The sequence below is a fragment of the Dermacentor variabilis genome, chromosome 4, assembly GCF_050947875.1.
Source record: "Dermacentor variabilis isolate Ectoservices chromosome 4, ASM5094787v1, whole genome shotgun sequence".
Lineage (NCBI taxonomy): Eukaryota > Metazoa > Arthropoda > Arachnida > Ixodida > Ixodidae > Dermacentor > Dermacentor variabilis.
In genome coordinates, this window is record NC_134571.1 from 87,425,003 (window position 1) to 87,445,593 (window position 20,591).

General features: G+C 44.7%; 1 protein-coding gene across 1 annotated transcript in view; it reads left to right on the forward strand.

Annotated features, from left to right (window-relative positions):
• The first annotated feature begins 425 nt into the window (after window positions 1-425).
• LOC142578266 (cell adhesion molecule Dscam1-like) overlaps window positions 426-20,591 on the forward strand; it is a 180,878-nt gene continuing 160,712 nt past the window's right edge. Inside the window, exon 1 of the mRNA XM_075687667.1 lies at window positions 426-498. Within this exon, the coding sequence (XP_075543782.1) occupies window positions 426-498 (73 nt within the window). The remainder of the gene's footprint in view (window positions 499-20,591) is intronic.

Here is a 20,591-nt window from a genome sequence, read left to right on the forward strand (position 1 = left end):
GTTGCTTGAATACGAGTGTCAGTACTTGAGCTCGGTTACGCTAGCGGACGTTGCTGCTGGGTATGTACTTGATTTTGGCACGAGTCGGGTGCGCTTCCGGATGACTCCGCGTCCTTTGCTTGGTGTTGAATCTTCTCAGCTGCCTCAAAACACTGTCTTCTAGCTTTAACCACAAACCACGCTGGCGGCGCTGCATCGTCCAATGTCTAAAGAGCACACCTCCGTGTGAAATCGTACGGGTATCCCGTGAAGACGTCGTTGGAGTTAGCGGTCGCCGAACATGATCTACGTTCCTCCACGATCCTTTGCCGTCAATATACTCCCTGCAGGATAAAACTCCATCACTTGTGTGCTGCGTGAGTGAGTGTTCAAGGGCTCAAGCGACAGGATTACTAGTCCCTGCATTCGTCCTGAACAGCTGAATCATGCGCTCCGTGTTCCAGTTCTGGACTGAATTTTTCTTGGCTCAACTCTGCATGTACCTCTCCTTTGGCCGAGGTAAGATTGATACTTCTTTATCATCCTGGCTATGATAGTGTCATAACCTCATCACAATGTTTCGATAGGCAGACTCTACGGGGTATTCTAGCTGTTCAAGGCATAATTTTGCTTTGAAAATGTACATAATTATTTGTGTCCTACCTGTCTTGCATACGGAAAGCTCAATTAAGTCAACAACCTAAATGAAAAAAAAAAAGGCTGCCAAACCCATCTCACGGAGACCGCCGATGTTAATGCGATTCGCATTCAAGCAGTGTATTGATGCACCATATTGATGAAGACACCTTTATTTAGAATCTCTAGTGGTCATTTAGAGGTTTAAATTGCTTCGGGTTCATTACCGATTACACATGTGAGGGGTCTGTTCCCAAATAAAGCTTTACTAAAAGCGGCTTCCCAACGGCAGCCGTTTTTGTTTGGTTGGTACTCTAGAATTAGGGTTCAGCATATCTGACTTCGAATAAACAACGGCGCGATTGCATAAGGGTTTTTTCTCTGCGTAAAACTTTCATTTTCATTGTCAGCTAAATTGTTTCCATATGACGCGACTCACATGCCAAGCGTCTCAAGATGCTGGTCTGCACGACGAAGTGTTAAGGGTGTCATGAAGGATTTGAAGGCGCGCGTCAATGATCTGATGGGTAAAGCAATGGGCGGCTGTGCTGATGAAACCGGGTTTGAAACTAACCGAGGCTCCATTTTTCTTTCTGAGATAGCAGCACACCAAAGGGGTGGTTAGAAAGCTCAAAATGGCTGGCCGCTTTGAAATATGGCGGAAGCCTTGTTTTAAATGTAAGTTTACAGTATAGCTCGCATTATATACGGCGGAACCGCTTTTAAGAATGTAAAAAAAGATATCGGGTTTTACGAGCCGAAACTACGATCTGATTATGAGGCACGCTTTAGTGGGGGACTTCGGAAAATTGGACCACTTTAGGTTTCTTTGACGCGCACCTAAATCTAAGTACACGGGTGTTTTCACATTATGACCCCCATCGAAATGTGGTCGCCGTGGACGGAATTCGATCCTTGGACCTCGTGCTTAACAGCCCAACACTGGAGTCACTAAGCAACCACTACGGGCTTTTTCTTTATGTATGTTTAGGGCGCCTTTCTTGAATCGTTTCGTTTAAATGTTGTGCAACGACGCACTTGATGCGTGCGCTTGTATATTGCTTCCAACTATGCGCAATCATTTGCTCACATTCTTTTACGATCGCAGACGTTCTGCGTCGTTTGGCTTCGCGATAACGCTTACGTAAATGTTCGGGTTCTGCAACGAGTTTTGAGCATAGCGAACACTTGCTTGCTAGGCAGGACACTTCCCCTCAGCCCTTTGACATGCTCTTCGTTCTGTTCTCCACCCTTATCATTTTTTTAGAAAGCGAATACTTGTAGACCGTCATCGTATGCTCGTTAGATGCCCACATCAGTGAAATTTCTTAACCTGGCAACGTGACCCATAACCTTCCTCTGCTATGCATTCAAAATAAACTCGACTTTGAAAGAAACATACAACTACTGGAAGTTTCCGCAACGGTTCTGCTATGTCGTTAGTAAAAAAGCATTGAATATGTCAACAACACGACAATTCGTAATGTCAATCGCGACAGTTCGTGGCTAACCCGCCAATTACGAAGTGATCTTAAACAAAGATAACGTATGGCCCGGCGCGTTTGGACAACCAAGCGTTCGTGTTGCACTTGCTGCATGAACTAAGTATCTACGCCGAACTGACAAGTGCTTGTGATATTCAGGCACCATGACAAAGCATTTAGGTGATAACAATGCTCACAATTCCAGCGCATAACTTTGAAACTTCTCGCCTGCGCTATGCTCACAGTAACATAAACCTTCAACTCATGCACGCGGTCAGATTCCCCTTTCGCTTACCGTCGCATCATGAACGGTTGATAATAAGTCGATTAAATGTCACCGGTAAATAATGAATTGATTTTTTGCTTAGAAGGGCGTCCAGTCAGAATCACTGATGACATTCAATCAAACATATTTTGAAGATGCCGTAAGTGAAGTTCGGATTCTATGATTACAATTAGGGCGACATAGTGGGGATTCAAGCGGCACGATTATTCTAACAAAATGCTCGATATGAAATCAACAAACACAGTCGTAGTCTCTCGCAATTTATTATAGATGTGCTCAGCTGTAATGTACGAAAGGAAGAAACACGGGCGTCATGTCTAATCAGCTACCATGAGCTCCATACTTTTCTAAAATTTCAATTATTGTTATTACGATTAACGCGCGATAATAAACATATCAAACGCCCCAAGGTAATGTTGCGTATAACCAGCTTTCCACAATGCAAGCAGTAGAGCCAGCAATCTAAGTTTCTACTGTTGTGCCAGTGGATCTGTAGCACCGCTGTAACATCAAAGCTTGGGAAAGCTTGGCGAAGCTTCACGAAGCAAGCATCACGTATTCAGATCACATAGACTTCCGAAATACTGAGCCTGCTGCCTGGAGATTCCTCGGTGACTTTTATAGCAAACCGGACGCGCATCCGGTTGACCTCCCTGCCTTTTCTCTCCTTGCTTTCTTCCTCTTTATCTCTCTCTCTCTCTCTTCCACAGGTTCTATACAGTAGTCCGCCAACTAGGTTCTCAGGTATATAAAAATAGTATCAACGGCAGATTGAACTGTAGGTTCGTTGCGACATGGAATACAACCGCCTTATAAATTAGAGTTTGCTTGGATGAAGTATAGGGCAAAATGAAACTTCGAAGAGAATACATGTGCTTGCAGCTGCGTTTATTAAGTCGCTATACAAGAACATTATTTAGGTTCACGTTATCTTCACCTTGCGCGAAGCGTAACGTGAGGTGTAGTGTTAGTACATGGTTGCCGTTCTGGCCGCCACTGAGGAGGCAGCTTGGGACACGCAGAAGTGAGTGGGATATCATCAGACAGACTCTTTTGCAGTTGCAGCACTCACTTCCATTCGAAATGTGCGCTGTACCGTTGCTCTGCGGACGTCTTCGTGGAGTAATACCGTATCAGCGACATTCTGAGATAATAATTTCTCTAGGTGCCAGCGACAGCGCATAAACAAGATCAAATTGAGATTCCTCTAACGAGTTATCCAAGCTTTATTGAGAGAGCCCACGAAAGGTTATTGCATCTGTTCTCCATCTGCTTTTTTATTTTGTCGAAAGAAAGTTTGCGCGTTTATAAAGTGGGGCTTTCCCTCTTGCAGAGCTCATTTTGCAACAGGCATAAAAGTACTAGCTGGAATATACTCAAGGTAAGTACTTATAACTAAATAAAAAATGAAAATGCGAATAGAACTCGTGTAATAACTATCTTTCGAAACCTGAAAAATCAGCCACTCAGAATTTGGAACAAGCCCTGAGTAGTTCTGCAGGCATCGACTCAGTGTATGTGTATGAGTCGCCTCTTTAGATTCGGCGAATAGAAGAAAAAAATTTCTTCGTATGCTGACACACAAAACCATATCTAAAATATAAAGATAGAAAAAGAAAGGCCCAAGTGAAAGCAATGTTCATTTCTCTGGGCAAACAGAGTTATAAAGTTTTATGTCTTCGTTGTTGTCTATAGTCGTTACACATCATTTAGCCTAAGATTTCGTTCGGAGAAACCGCTTATTTCAGTTTCGACGATGCCGAATTTCGTCTAATGCCATTTAGCCCCCCCCCCCCCCCCCCCTACATGAACTAAACCACGAAAAGTATGGCATATACGAGAGTATCTCGACATAACAAAAACCAGTATTCAATGTATGAAAGCGAAAGTAATTTTTTCACAATGCGGGCCACTGCTGTACGTTCTCTCCAAAGCATCTATCTAGTGGTTTTCTTTTCGGCTTCCCTATGCCCGAATGCTAATTTGGGCTGCAAATTAGGGCTTTTCAGACTGTTGATACAACCACGTGGCGCGAGAAATTAATGTACACAAAATATAAAGAAAAGGAGGATTGCTCGGAAGAGCGCCGAGCAACATTAGTCATTCGTTTTAGCAAAAAAAGGTCTTGCATGGGTAAGAAGCTGTACAAATTGCTACAGCCTCGCATAAATGTACTACATGCACGCAGACGAAGACGCAAGCTCGGAAACACGGCGTCACAAGGAAACCCGCTATAGCAACAACGAATCCACGCAGCTAAAAGCAAGTAGCGGGAACAATATCGCTAACAGGTCCTTGGGTATATCATTTATTTTTTGATCGTCGTTTTTGTTCTTGTGCCCTTACTCGATTTATAAGTGTGTACCCTTTTCTGGTAAGCCATTAAATGCGGCGGCCCGCGAACATAAAGTTCGTCCTCTCGCAGCTCTATGTCCAAAGCTACCCTCTCCATTGTTCGACTACGACGATGACCCGCCATTGAAAAAAAAGAAAAAAAAAAGCATGCAAGGAATAACTTAATAAAGGAGGCAAGAAATAGGTCGCGACACTCCCATGCATATGCAGCTAAACATCGTCCGCTTGAGAGAACAACCTCCTATGGTTTTTTTTCTTTTTTTTTTCGTTTTTGCACCAACCCCCATTGTCTGCTCGGCACTATAGCTGCCGACTCAGTCGATTGGCCCTGCCCGGAATGAACAACAGTGCAGAGCAAAGTGTCGAAAAGAGCGACAGACCGCGTTTAGTGGCGCTTGTTTCTTCACTTTAAACGAGCGCGGAGGTTGCCACCTCGAGCCGACACCAGGGCTGAGAGCGAGCGGGAGGGCTGGCGTTAGAGTAATGAACCGTCTCGTACATAAATTGCCCAATAGACGAAGGGATATTGCCGGGACCTCGCATGCCAGAGCATTCGGTACGCGTAATTGGCGACGTTTGATTGATGAGCCCGGCGTCGCCTGAAAGGGACGAGGTTCACCATTGGCCTGGCGTGGTTGTCGACGAAATGCAATAGAGCCTGACTCCCCAACCCTTTCTTTCCGCCCCGCATGGTGACTCGAAGCTCGACAGCTCCCATTTTCCTAAAGGTAGTCGGGAATGAACTTCCTGTAGCAACGAGCAGCCCGCACTCATTACGCTTCGGAGCGCGCACTCGGAATCCGTATGCGCAAAGCGCCTCACAAGTATTGCGAGGTGGTAAACTCGTTCGGAGTTCGTTGCACGTGCAGCTAGTCAGGCTTAATGATTACAGGCCTCCCGCGCGATGCACCGAATTGCAGGAAAGGCGACTGCCAACTATTTCCACAGCTGCCACGTATGTGGCAGCTGTGGAAATAGCTGTGGAAACAGGCAGAGGAAAACAAACATACAAGAACTGAGTGACACCGATTAACCTTGCGATAACGTTAATGAATATACGAAGGCTGATGAAAACAGAAGGTTTACCTAAGTCTATTCTAACGCTACTGGAAATTGCGTTCGGTAATAGGGCTGCAAAAGTTTATTCGCGCGTCGCCACTTTTGGAATCGAGGTTCGCACTAGTGGACCTTCGAAGGTAATATTCGCAATTTTCCGTCTGCCGTTGCTCTTCGTGCAACTGATAACAGGGGTGGCGAGATTCAAGAAGAATAAAAAAAAGTAATATTTGGTCGAGTTGCATCAGAGGCAGCGTTCTCGGATCATTCTTAGGAGCACACACAGCTGTTGCGACTCAAGCGAGCCGCGTTAGAACAACAGCACGGATATTTAATGCCCGAGTCATCTGATATGATTTTTGCGGCTCTAAGCTACCAATAAGCATGTTTGAGTCCTTAAAGTATACGGTGCTGGGGCACATCGCACTACCCGTAATCATATCTTTTCAGTAAATAGCTTCTATATACGTCCGGGGAGTGATCATTCTGTTCTTTTCTGTCTTTTACGACATGAAACATTCTGAATGACGCGCATGAACGTCGACAGGACCTTGAATCTTCGTCAAATATTAATATATTTCATCTTACCTCCTACCTTATGCATCAAGTACTTACATGCGGCATTAACCGGCTTTCGTCCTAACTCAGTTGTCGCATTGGTCTACTTTAGGGTCACGCGTCTTAGTGGTCTCAGTACAATTGGTGTACTCGTACGATGTAAAATGCAGTAGCTGATCGCGGAAACATTCTCTAATAGCTTCCCTAAAGGTATCTAATGAAGCATGCTAATTAATCTCTGTGCCAGCGGCTGAATATGTCTTCAGAGTCTACTGCTGCCATAAAGCGAGCATCTAAGAGTGCCTCAACACGAGCGTGCTCGTCAGAATGAATATCATATTATCGTAAATGATGTGGCTTTGCAAAAAGGTGCAGGTACAAGGCAGCACATTGCTGTATTACCGTACTGTTTATACGGAGACGTAACGTGACCAAATGGGCCCTAGCGCTAATCGACTAGCGAAATCGAACCGCTAGTAGTAATAGCCAAAGAAGGAACATTTGTCTCGTCGGACATGCATGTCTCAAAATTGGGTCCAGCAGTCAAAGCCCCTCAGAACACAGTCCGTGGAGGTAACTTTATGGCCATGCGTTTGCACAAATGGAGTGCGCAGGTGCTGTTGTATTGGAAGTTGGGAACCGAACAATTAGCTGTTGTTATACATGCCAGAATCTGCTCGTAGGCTTGTCTGGTCCTTCATGATGGCATATTAAACGGCCTTTATATATCTTCATTGTTTTTAAACCCTCAGTCATGTTAATGAGTATCGAGTAACCCTTGTATGACTCGCACGCTGTTTCTCGTGAATGCACTCTGTGTGCGACCAATCCCTGTACTGTGCCGCCTTCCTCTTCATTCTGGAGAGAAGGTTATTGCACCTCACGCAGCAAGCCGTCGATCTCAATTCTCATTATTGGGCCCATCCACGCGACGAAAAGATCATGCGATCAGAAAAGTGGAGTATTGCGCTCAAAAGCGGAAAAACCCGTGAGGGACCTTGCTGACAAATCATGAAGCGTTTTATGCTTGAAAAACTGCTTCCCTAAGTTCGTTCGAGCAGACTTTTTTTTTTTCACTTTTCAGTGTTTTTTCTTTATTTTACGCCTGCTCGTGATTGCAAGGGTTTCTCAATCTGAGATATTTGAAAGTTGCGACGTCTATCAGAACTTCGTTGTGCGATCCAATTTTTCATTTCATTTTCACCTGCAGAAACCTTATGATAAGTCTCTAGAGGACGTGAGTCGTGCATCAGCAAGAAACGTAATACTTGCACGCGTTTTTCTATCTCACATATATGAAAGGTAATAAAATCAGATAAACATAGCGGCTGAAGTAGGACACGCTCTTTCCAAGCAAGTTTTTCGTGCGCTCACTTTTCATGGAAAGCCTTTACCTTGCGCTGCGATACGTATTTCCTTCTTATTCTCAATCCGAAGGCTAAGGACCAGAAGAGAGCATCAGTGAAATTGTTCCAAGGAAGCTGTTAATGTGTTGTTATATATTCAATCCCTTTATGCTACTTTCTCTTAAATATGAAGCGAAAGAAGAGTTGCCCCTTCCAAGGCATCGCGACACATGTTATACCTGTTTTTCTCCCAATGAAAAAAAAAAGTGAAAACTCTCTGGGGAAGAATTCAATTGATTGAGTGAGCAGAATTAGATTTATTTCTATGTTACCATTTTTGGGGTGTTCTGCCTCGTTTGACTTCTTCCTGTTCGCCACACCTTGAAGGGCTTGCGACATACTGTACCTTGTTTTCAATACGCCTTCAGGGACAAAGCTTCCGTCTACACTTTTTCCTATAACCCACCGGACTGAAGTAACCTGTTGCAAATATTTCAGTCATTGTTCTACTTAAACTGAAGAGACTTGACTCACATTTACGCGTTCTAGTGATTACACCCTTTCATTATAAGACTGGATGAGGTCTTCCCAAGGGCAAATTCCCAAGGGGCAAATTTTTAAGTCATCCAGTCTTATAATGAAAGTGTACAACCACTTTTCTTTTAATAAAAAGCTTGCCTACCAATACTGCTTTCAGCTGCATGAAAAAGATTCACTCTCATCGGTAGCCCAGTTTACTGTTAATCAATCAACGTCAAGGACCCCATTGTGGATTTCAGACTGGAACTGTATTGAACGTTACAATATTACGGCGAGATACACTATCAGAGCACGAAGACTGAAATGCCTGCTGGTGGTACCCTGCCAACTGCGTCGATCCTACCGTTCTTCTTTTACTGGACTTGTCTCTATATTCACTACACCGCAACAGCTGATGCGCTGATTGTCTTCCCGCTTTCTTTAGCGCTTTTGCTTTCTCTCTCCAGTATATTGATCCTACTCTGTGCGCATTGGCACGTTTGATTAGCGCCCTCTCTGTGGTTCTTCGCGTGTGCCGCATGCTTCCTTTACGTTTACCGCTCGACCGATCAATGGAATCGACCTCTGGGGGCGGGGGGTGGGGGGAGGTCTTGTGTCGTCGACAGCTATACGCAACTCTTCTCGACTCCTCCAGCTCTCTTTGGAGAGTCGCAGCGTCGGTGCGCGGTTTCCACAAGCGGTGCGGCCTTGACCCGACATCGCTGTACCAATTCCTTCCCGTCCTCGCTGCCTTCGATTTCTATTTAAGACTTTTCGCTACCAAATTCACGCTCTCGTTCAGGGCCTAACCAATTACTGCGTTCCGTAGACGCGCAAGTTTTTGAGCTGGTTTGTTAGTATGGACACTGTGCAAACGCTGCATCTATAACACTGGCTTTAGGAGTGAACGCTCGATCGTTACTCAACGCCGTTGCTTGCGACTTTCTGACGTTCTGTCTAAGCGTGGTTTTTCCTCTCCACCATTCTGTTAAATGCAAAATTCGTGCGGAATTGAGCCTCACGACCAGTCGGGGTTAGGCGGTCACGCCTCCGTTTTAGTGACTGCTTTCGTTGGTGTGCATATTATACCGGAATGTCCTTGCGTATTCAAGCATGATTGCTAAGACCCGAATCGGCAGTGGTTGCTCGTGGATTGATTCGGTGGAACTTAGTGACGTGACAAGCGTTTCGCGCTCTGTGTCGCGGCTTGTTTCTCTGTCGTGAATCTGCTTTGAAGGAACACCCGAACGTGGAACAAAACACTTGACTCTCGCGCATACTGGATGACGCGGACATCAGACCGCCATACTAAGAACATAAATGGGCGATGATACCGAAAGAAACGCAAAACTAATAGATGTACACGAAGGTTAACTGTCGGGCGATATAGATTGCCTTTCTTTTCAGTTGCTGCTCTCATCAACTATAAAAAGTGCAATGGTAGCACGTACGTACCGAAAACAAGATGCGTGCAGAGGGCAGCTTCCCACCGATTCTACCCCCCCCCCCCCTCGGGTTTCTCTCTACAAAAATGAAGAAATAAAATCCCGACAAAACGCTCTCTTTCTTTCCTTCTTCTCTTTTTTTTTTTTTTTGCAGTGTGATGCCGTCTCGCTTCACTGCACTTTGCGAGACGGATCTTGTAGCCCAGCTACTATCTAAAGCAAGAACACCCTACATCCTCTTGTATAATGAGGCTCGTATAATGATGAAGTTGGCCGCTATCAAGCATCCGGTGGGGCTTCACATGAAATTTAATATAAACCAAAGAATGGGTTGTTAATATAGCGCACTGCCAGGCGTGTTCTTTTAACCATCCTACTGATAAATTTTTCTATTTGTACTAGACAGCCGAAAGGATATGAATATACTTCATTCTCACACGATAAGAATAAAGAAACGCACAACCAAGTAGCGTTGTGTGCGGCCACGATAATTTCAATTTTGAAATATAATCAGCTACAGAGAACTGCTATATCACTAAAGAAACGAATTAGCATAGAATCATACATTTACAGAACATTTGTCAAAGAAAACGCGGTAGTGCTTTTTTTTTCAAGATATCAATTTTAGGGAGCCCTTTTTTATGCCTTCAGAATAATATGAACATTCAAATGTCGCACACATATATAGTTCTTAAGTCCCAGACACATTTAATTTCGTTGCGTCGAAGAAGGCTACTTTAATTAGGAGCTCAAGCCTGTTACACTCCCATAGCTTCTGCGCGGCGTGCACAATTAGTCTTGAAGGAAGGAAAAAAAAGAGAGCTATAAAAGGTACGCGGCAAATTTCTCCCTAATTTCTTCGTCGCTCATTCCCTCTGACGGGTAATGAGAGATACCTCCACGGGGCTTCTGTACTTTCCGGAGCGGCGGCTGATATTGCGACAGCCCATAGCATGTGAAAGGAATGTGAACGTTATCGTTAGAACTCCATCCACGATCCGCTGAGCACCAACTTCCCGCTTTCATTAGGAGGACTTTGACGCGGCATGCTGCAATATCTGAGGCGCAACTTCAGGTGCTGCTCTCGATGGTACCAGGGGCGGAAAACACGCACAATTCTCGCGCTATTCGCAATAAACTTCATTTTCGCCCATGGTTGCTATGTGGGCTTTTTTCAATTTATTTATAGGAAACGACAGGAGTGGCTATTATTCTTTCCGGAATATTTTACTTTGGCAAAACAATGCTGTTACTTGAGCCAGAAATGGGCGCGTAATCGAATGACCCTTTGTTATACGGGAAGTTCGTTCGCCCTTGGATTTATTTTTTCAGCATAATTGCTGCAAAAGTGTGTTTCTGTAAATCTAGGAAATAAATCAGCTGGTGTTACGAAATCTGTTACGTAATTGGCGGAGTGTATATAGTAGGGCCGTTTCTGACAAAATAGTACCCTCATGCTCTCTGCGTATGCAAGGTGCTTCCAAAATGCCATTTCAAGGCCGCAGGCTTGGTAACGATGGCATTGAAAAAAAAAGAACGAATGCGGTACTTGCCTCCCACTCTTTTCTCTTCTACATTCAAGTGCGTAGCACCTTTTATGCAATTTTAGAATTCTTTATTAGGCATTTTTGCGCGCATTGATTCCAAACTTCTCAGCGAAAAAATATTGGTGCGCAGAGAAGAGGAGAAGAAAAAGTAGAAAGAAGAATCTATACATCCACGAAAACAAGTAGTGGGAGGGAGGGTGACATAACACCAAAAAGAAAGGGAACGCCGCACCAACCAACCCTGCTGTATTACCCATCCCGTACGTTCCTAGCTTCATCCTAAACACAGCCACGAGAAGGAGGAAGAGGGGGAGAAGGGAGAGCCAGAAATTTAGAAAGCACAGCTCGAGTGTTTGTATTGTTTTAAAAGCTCTAACTGGCTTTGCCTGGTGCGAAGCAACGTTAATGTCACGCCTCTTGTTACTGTCAGCAACGTTCAACGTGCAAACTGTACTCCGAGAAAGGTGTTCATGTCCTTCGTCGTAGTCATGATTGGCAATGGTTGTCGCTGGGATTGACATAAGTTGTGTAGGTAGTCGGCACACTGTATACGAAAAGCGAAATGCCGGTATGACGCAGTAATATATTTATGTTCCCTTGTCTCCCCTTTTTTTTGCAAAGTAAAAATGAATGATTAAGTGACGTAGTTCAGTAGACCTACTTTGTCATTCTCTGCTTCCTAAACTTTCAACAATTGGCTTGCCTGGCCATGCACATCTGTGCAAACAAGTTGATTTGTATATTCCTCAACGGTGCGGAAGAGACGGCGACAAAGCGTGCATTCGAAAAGGTGGCGTTGACCGCATCTACCGACGACGTGATGCGGTTACTCTAGGTGCCTGCTTTGTTTTCTTTGACAGAACACCGAGGCGCGAAGAAAAACACCAGCAGGGCTTCCATCGACGGCGAGCGAGAAGCCATCTGTATTCACCGGACGACTCTAGACACGCGACTGGGCGTCGAGTTGGCTCTCTGCGAGGACGCATCATTGAAGACTGTAGATCGCTCGCTGCTTACGGAACCATGAGCTGAGCGCGTCGCGTCTGTGAAACTTCGTAAGGAGGTTCTCCCAGTGTTGGTTTCCGCAGTGTAGTCACTATAAGGTTCGTATTTACCTATGTTCCGTAGTCGGCTTCAGCAATGCTATAGCTAGGAAAGTGGCGTATCCTGTAGCATTATCCGGCAATTCCCGCTCTGAATTCGCGTAACTCGTGACGGCAACAAAGCGCTAAGGATAGAGATGAATATCATTCCCAATTTTATGGGTTTTCAGTGTAACATTTACTTCCAAGAAAATTCGAACATTATTTCCCTTCGAATTACCGTAAACCGCCTGTTAGTGATTATGTGATGCGATGAAAGTTGTATTCACCTATCAACTGGTTGACAGTTTAAACAGAGCTAACATAGCGAGGAAAACCACACTAAAATAATTGATCGGCACCAGTATGCGAGGATTTGCCAGCGCGCACTACGATGTGTTTCTACAAAATGTGACCCATTTTGGACAGCACTGCTAAACGAGTGAATGTGACGACGGGAGTCATATGTTGTTATTCATTATCATCGGCAATTCGTGGGATATACGGTCAAAATAAACCTGGGGGGTATTGGTCACGTTCCTAAAAATTGCCTTGAACATATTTCGCTTCTCGATAAGCGCATACAAGATAGGTTGACAGCTAAGGTACTTTAAGTCAAGTGTGGGGTTTGTTGCGACTAAGCGCCTTCAGTTCATGAAATCTCAGTTAAAGGAGAGAGGCCATTAAACGTAATTTTTGAGACGTCGCTGCTGTAGAAGTAAAGGAAGTGGCAGTCGCAGAAAAGGCTCCACGAAGACTTCTATATTCGTAGGATCTACATTCGTAAATTGAGGGGCAAAATATAACAGAAAGTGAACAACACAATATAGAAAACTCAAGAACTACGAACTATAAAGACGCTGCATGTCGCAGAGCCTTCTTTACTTAATGTCAAAGGGTACGGCGCTAAGCAGACGAGAACGAAGCGAGACAAAAACGACTTATACGGGCGCCTCATTTCGTGCTCGTCTGCTTAGCACCGTACTTCTTGTCCTCAAGTCATGAACCAACCGGCTCAGAAACAAGTTTTGTTAAATCAGCTTTACTATTCGTCCTCGGTAACGTGCCGCTTATTAGCTACACCGTATCATCAGCATAAATCTAAACGGAAACAGGAAAAAAGAAAAGCTGATCAGAACACCCGTTACTATGAATTATACGGGAGCGTGACGTGAAAACTCTCAAACCAGTTTTTGAGCATTCTGATGCCCACAATGCACCTTTTGGAGCGGTAATTGCGCAACCGCTACAAATGCAGGCGAACCTGGATAAACACAGACGCACTCCGGTGAGTTAAGACCTGTACTCGCTCACGCTAATACTACAACTCGAACACGTCAGGAACGCATGTACGATACAAGACAAGGTGATTGCGCTTGTGGGTAGTTCGTAACGCCGCCAACAATGAGCCGTTCATTCCTATTCGGCGATATTATAGGATTATAGATAAACAGTGTTCCAGTTATTTATTACTGAGAATTTATTATACTGAGAATCTTCTTCATACGTTGTGAATAATGGCACGTGTTCAACATACACGAGCCCGCTCGCATATATTATTTCGCGATGTGCGTGCACAAAGGCGAAACGTTGGTACTACGACAGCGACGTTATGCATTCACTTCATGTTGAAGCGTTCATACACGAAGCATAAAGTCCTGGAAAACTTAAACTGCTTCTTTCCCGTGTGCTCGACCCTTAGGCAATCAGTTTGATATACGTGCATGCCTAATTATGCATCGTGGAATATAGTGAGCGATCGCCCGTTCGCTTTTTCTTTCTGTTCCACTACTCCCACTTGTATGAGGCGTCCAGTGTGACTTTTACCACCTCTTAGGGGAAGAAAAAGACGATGCTCTATGACATTATTACGTCGATAACCCGTAAACGAACGTCCTTCGTGTAAAGAAAAAAAAACCATGAATTCCAGGGACAAGATTGCAAAGCCTGAGTACGATGGTGAGGGATGATGATCAGTCGGTGAATGGGGACACTCGCATAAAACGAACGCCCGGTGTGGAATGCAGAAGAAAATCGTATTATATAGAGCGAAAGGGGATGGACGCGTGAAAGAACTGGTTTAATGCCCTCATTTAAAATTCTAAACACTGATCTATATGCGAGTGCCGACGCGTTTCCCCTCGTCTATGGCAGAGATCGTGACGCACCGGCGCATCAGACATGACGCACTGTTTTTTGCTTGTTTATACGGAAAGGCAGCTTGCGATGCCTAGCTTTTCTTTCCTTTTTTCATTTATTTAAAGAGACAGCTTTTCAGACCTGTCGAGCCTGAAGGTGCGTGTCCAGGCTTCGGAATATCCAACGTGCCTTTTTCCTTGCTGCTTTCAAGCAGCTGTTGCGCAAGGCACAACACGTGTCCGCGCGTCACACGCGAAGGCACTAAAAATACTGCAGCTCAAGTGTTTAGAGTGACTTGGTCAGTAAAATAAATACGTAGAACTCATGGTTCTTTCGAACTTAGCGTGTGGTCGTTCTTGAACTCTTTATTGACGGCTGGGATGGAAAAACTTGAGCGTTTTTCCGGGAGACTATCCACAAATGCTAATCCGTGCATGTCTAAAGGAAAACAAAGGAAGCTGTTGTATTTCTTCGGCGAGCCATATGCGTTTTATTAAGCTGTTCAGTGTATAACGTTGAAACAAAAAACACACTCCAGAATTTATTTAGAATAGAATGTTTCGTAGTATGCGAAAAGTTTACTGGATCTCATTCATCGGCTGCAAAGACAGTCAAAATAATTGTTATACTACTTCTAACGACCTAATGAACGAGTCCTAGAATGATTTTCCATGAACTTTGAAGTTGCTAGCGACACTTTTCTTTCCTAAGAATGTTCCCACTTCTACTATTTTTTCTAACCCAGTTAAAACGCATTCCCGAAGAAAAATATCGTTATATTTAAATAACACTTCCTTACACATTCAGAAACTCAGTGAGTTACGAAGGAGCGCGTCCGCCTTCCATATTTTATATCGCCACGTGGTAGTGACGTATAAAGAACACAGTAGCAATACTGTGAAATACTAAACTAACTTTTAATGGGCGAACCTGTGCCCACAAACACAGGCTACACTTAAAGAACGCCGACAGCGGCGAACATAGTCGGCGATCGTGAAAATCTGATCAACGTTTCAAGCGCCGTCGGCTTTCATACATCAGTAGTCGAACGTTCCAGAGTAGTCACTGGGACCCGTGTGTCTTCCACAAAGCTCTACACTATTCGCGTCGCTCATACATGCAATCAGATTACACAAGGTTCGGTGACAGACATCGGATGGAACCATCGATATCATTCCAGAAGCTTGCGATACATGCAGGGAGGGAGGAAAGAGAAAAGTACAAGGCAGGGAGGTTAACCAGAATAACGTCCGGTTGGCTACCCTACACCGGGGGAATGGGAAAGGGGAAAGCAAAGATCACAGGGAGAGAGAGGAGGGAAGGAAAGAAGGAAATTGCGGCAAGTTCGCTGACGCGTGTGGTTTTACAGAAATTGCATTAATAGTCACAGGTGGTTGCACAAACCCGTTGTCCTTAAGAAACACAAAAGCGCCTTCACCGCTTTATGGGCCGACGGCCGATGGGGGCGGTGTTCCAGCAGCACATGCAGGTGCGTCCTGCGCTGTGCGATAACATTTGCTAGGCGGTGAAACGTGTCGCCCGATAAAGACAAACAAGTACACATGTCAATGTCATCAAATTGTTTTTGTTGCGTAATTGTTTGTATTCCTTTGTCGTTTTTAATCAGTGAAATAAGCAAAAAATTACAGAATAGGCTATACAAATGGAACTTTACTCTCTCTAAAGGGTAATTAGGGGACGGTTGGTAGGGTCTGTGCCGCTCCTTGCAGGCATTGAACTCTAGCTTGAAGAAAGACACATATGACTGCGTGTACATGTAGGAGTGACATTATTATGGTCGATAATTCGTGACGTTTCCTTTCTCGGACACCGCATCTGTATTGCCAAGGCGGAAAAAAAAAACAGTATTCCACCACTTGGTTTTCCGAGCTGATTAGCGTCTCAGGTATCGACATTGCGCAGTTGTACTCAGCTTCGATGGTGTGGCGAGAATCGTCGTACTCCGTGTGTTATGAACGTTAAAAGCCCTGCCAGAATAATAAAAGAACGTAGGATATTTATTAATGCATAGATGTGAAAATATTTCACTTCGTAAGAAAAATGCATGCGCAACAGAACTGTATCAATTAAGGCCCTCCCAATATAGCGGACTCACTCCAAGAATTAGACGTACTATTATTTACCTCATCAGCTGACATTTATACTCAAAAGAGTGCTAAGATGCACTGCAGAGGTGCATCCTTACCCTGGATCAAGCGCTTCAAGGAAAAAAAAATAAAGCAATTTCTGTTTGCCTTATGGCATATGGACCCCGACAACAACTATCCACATTTTATCACAATTCACTTGCAACACTCTTACGGCTTGGAAAGATTCGTTATGATTCCACAGAAAAGGAATAAGAGGAGCGCACATGAACCTTTTTGAAAATATTTCACCCCACACGTGACGCTCCAGTAGGGGTCGCAAGTCATCGCAGCAGGGCAACAAGGGGCACGACTCTCGTGCGAATATGCAAGGGGAAACAAAACCCGTCGTGAAACGACGCCCCGCAATGCCAAGACACGAAGCACGGCGAAACGGCTTTACTATGAGCCATCATTGTGCAGAGGAGCGCACTTCCGCAGCGCAGAACGTAAGGGGTTTTCGCCTCGGTCGATTTTTACGGCTTTGTGTAGAGAACAGCCAAGGGAAGAAAGCTGGCACATTTGGGTCGAGCACGAGAACGCCCGGAACGGGAAAAAAAGATCGCAGCCGGTGGAGGTTATTGTCATTCTTAGTGCTCGTGTTGCGTTTCGCAGTGAGTGCGGCCACCCGCGTTAAAAAAAGTGCGCATGCGTCAGGTTTATTCGCGATCCGGCGCAAAAAGAAAGCTAGCATAACGATAGCACATCGGTGCTTTCGTGCATTGCACAACGCCTCTTCAGGGAAGGTGGTGCGCGTTCCGTAGATTCTGTTCTGTGTCTCACGAAATTGCTTCTCTGCCGAGCTCGAATCCAGGACTGTGGATGGTTAGAAAGTTTACACGGAGAAAGGACATAGTTGGAGATCGCATCTGCTTTTGTTTCATTTGCGCGACGCGGAAAAAGAAATTGTGAATGCTTTCTCGTGAGACGCCCTCGTATAAATTTTAATTTTAGTTTACAGATATCAGCACTGTACACATGATCCCCTGGAATGTAGCGGAGCAAGTGTGACAGCATGTTTTCCGAACCCATGCTGTTTAGAATATACATTTCAGATTTCATGATTGACCAAATAAAGTAAGCGTCCTTGAAAAAAAATTCTTTGTTATGTGTTTGTACATGGCGAGTCTGGATTAAAGGCAAAAAAATAATAAAAATAAAACTGCCATTCCCGGGGTTTGTATCTGAGACAATAATAACTGCATGTCTGCTGATTTCGTATCTTCTGTTTATTCGTGCTTACCTCCTGCTTGGAAATTACACTTTCTGGCATAAAGGAAATCGCAAGCTTATATATTTATAGTGGTAGTGGTGTAGCATCAGGCGGGGTTAGCCTAGAAGGCTTGGCAGGCAATTGTTTCGCCTGAGCATCTCATACGTTGTTATAGCAAGGGTGTGTTGCCAGCGGCTTATGAACTCCGTGTCTCAGAAAAAGGCAGAACGCCCTCCATGATTAATGCGGACCCTTAAGGAAACACTACGTCTGCGCAGCTTGCCTTTCTTCTGCATGTTTATGACGCAATACTTTTCTTCCATCGTCAAATTCCTGGCTTACCCAGATGAAGTGTTCCTCATCAGCGATCTTACCACATATGGGAGAAAGTGGGGAGGAGGCGGATTATGCAGTCTTAAATAGCCAAGCCAGGGTATTAGCAGAGTTTGTTCTAACGCGGTACGGTTGGCTAGCGTCTTCAATTTAATAGGCTACGCTTTACAAGATATTGCTCAAGCGTACAGCAGGTCGACGTGAGAGGGTCGACGCAACCGCACACCTGACGTGACAGCCTTTCACTTTTTGTGAAATGTCACAACACGCGGAACATCGGCTTCGTGATGTCATGTATGGAAACTCAGCAAAGTAAACACCATCTCGCGGAAAGGCGTTTGAACAGGAGAGCAATCTTAATTTGTTCAGCACATATATTTCCTCTTTTTTTTTTCACTGTTGTCGGCGCAATTTACATTTGGCTATCTGGTGTTTACCATAACATTCCTCTCTTTTTTATTAAAATACAATTTGTTTCACTTCGCATGCGTTATTTTTCTACATCCTCAAAATCTTTCTTTGATAAAGCTTGATCACATATTTGTAGAGACTTTGTCCTTGACTCAGTGTCACCAATTACCTCACAGATGCCATGAATGGTCAAATCGCTAACATTCGTGTTGAATATTACCTTGCATTGATATAAAATGCCAAAAATGAGCAGAATAATGTGCCACTAAGAATATGCGACTGTTCAATGCTGCAAAAAAAAAAATCGTTTCGTTCACAGCTGCGAATTACATCGGCATACAGGTGTGGACAAAGAAAATTCAGAAAAAGAAAGCAATTATCAAGAGGTGGTTATTGGGTATTCAAAGCACTTGATACGGACTCAAAGCCTGCTCTCTTTTTTCATCTCTGGCTATGAAATTTAGGAGTTTCCTTAATTGGGGGGGGGGGGGGGGCGTAAGCACTTTCGTAGCTACCTGTGCATATGTTTCCCTGCTCTCTTAAGGGATAACACTCATGACCGGCATTTTCTTTCCTGTTTGCATAACATTTTGCTTATTATAAAGTGTCATACAGCCGTAAGACAAAGTAATTTGGGTCAGTAGAGTAAGTTCTAAAGCACACTGAAATCCTCTGTGCCCTCAACTCAAAGTTCTTCGGATCACGAAGTGGCTAGTTTATTACATTTTTATTGCAGAGTGCGACCTTGTAACCAGCATTTGCACCTTGCTACCGAGTCTCATTCGTTCTTCTGAAATTATTTTGAAATTATGGATGCGCTTTCACCATGAAAAATAATTACGCGGAGAACTGCAGCACAGTTCCCACACAGAGGCCGCAGCCGGTTCTGTATAATGTACATCACATAGCGACATCATTGTCAGCATTATTAAATAAATATAGACTTTTTTGCAGTTGGTACGTAGACTGCATGCTTGAGTGACCAGTTAGAGTAACTCTCTAATACATTCGACCGGACTACACAAAGAAAATTTGGCGTCATATTAGGAACCGTACAGACTAGAACTAGCGGTTAATACAACTCTATCGTGCCAAACTTCTCTTGAGTGTCTGCCGGCGTCCCTGGCAGTTGCCTCTAAAGTGCAGAAATCTGCAAGTTACGATAACCAATATCGGCTAAAAAACGCGCGTATCCAGCTAGACGTCTGTCTGAATGCCCCGTTTCGCTTGATTGTTCGAGGAATACCGGTGCGTATTTACGAATCTTCAAATGCCCCTTAATATGCGGACTCGCGCACTTGTCTTTGTCTATTGCTTCTTTTCCACGATTCCGTGCCGCTGAGAGCTGGGGAACTTTCTGCATGTCTTCAGATGTCCACATGTCTTCAGATGACGATACGCGGCAAGATTGCGTCTTTTGCCGATGCCAAAGAAGCCAGTTGTCTCGTCGGGGAACACACACACGTGCACTTATGGAAAGGCCCCCATTAGCTTCCGCACACAACCCGTTGCCTAACCTCTTCGCTGGTCACACCACGAAGCTCTTGCAGCCCGCCTAATGCGAGGACGTGTCTTCTGAGCGTTCCATAGGCTAGAACTGCGCAGCTGAATCCTTGTTTGCCCCTCACATAGCCTTTGCCTTATGTCTTATTTCTTTCCCCGCTTATCCGTCTGGTCACTGATGTTTCTACGTTGTCCCTAGATTCGCACTAGGCAAGAGAAAAAAGTAAAGCGCGTCCGTTGGCAACAGAGCGAGCGTAGATGTTGCCGCATATGGATGGAGCCATGCCGTGCATTCGCTGCTGGCGTCTCGCAACACGCCCGATATCGACGGCGGTGCGGTGATGCCGAAGAAACAGAACGGCGTTGCCGTCGAGTGGTCGGAAGGCGTGGTTCGCGTTCACGTTTGCCGGTATCCCTTTAGTCTTGCACGCGCAAATGTGTGCTACGTGGCTGAAGCGAGCGAATATATCTAGCAGCCAAATATCTTTCTTTCTATTGTCGCAGTTTTGTCTCATATGACGCATCCTGAGCCAAGTACGACGGCAATCGAAC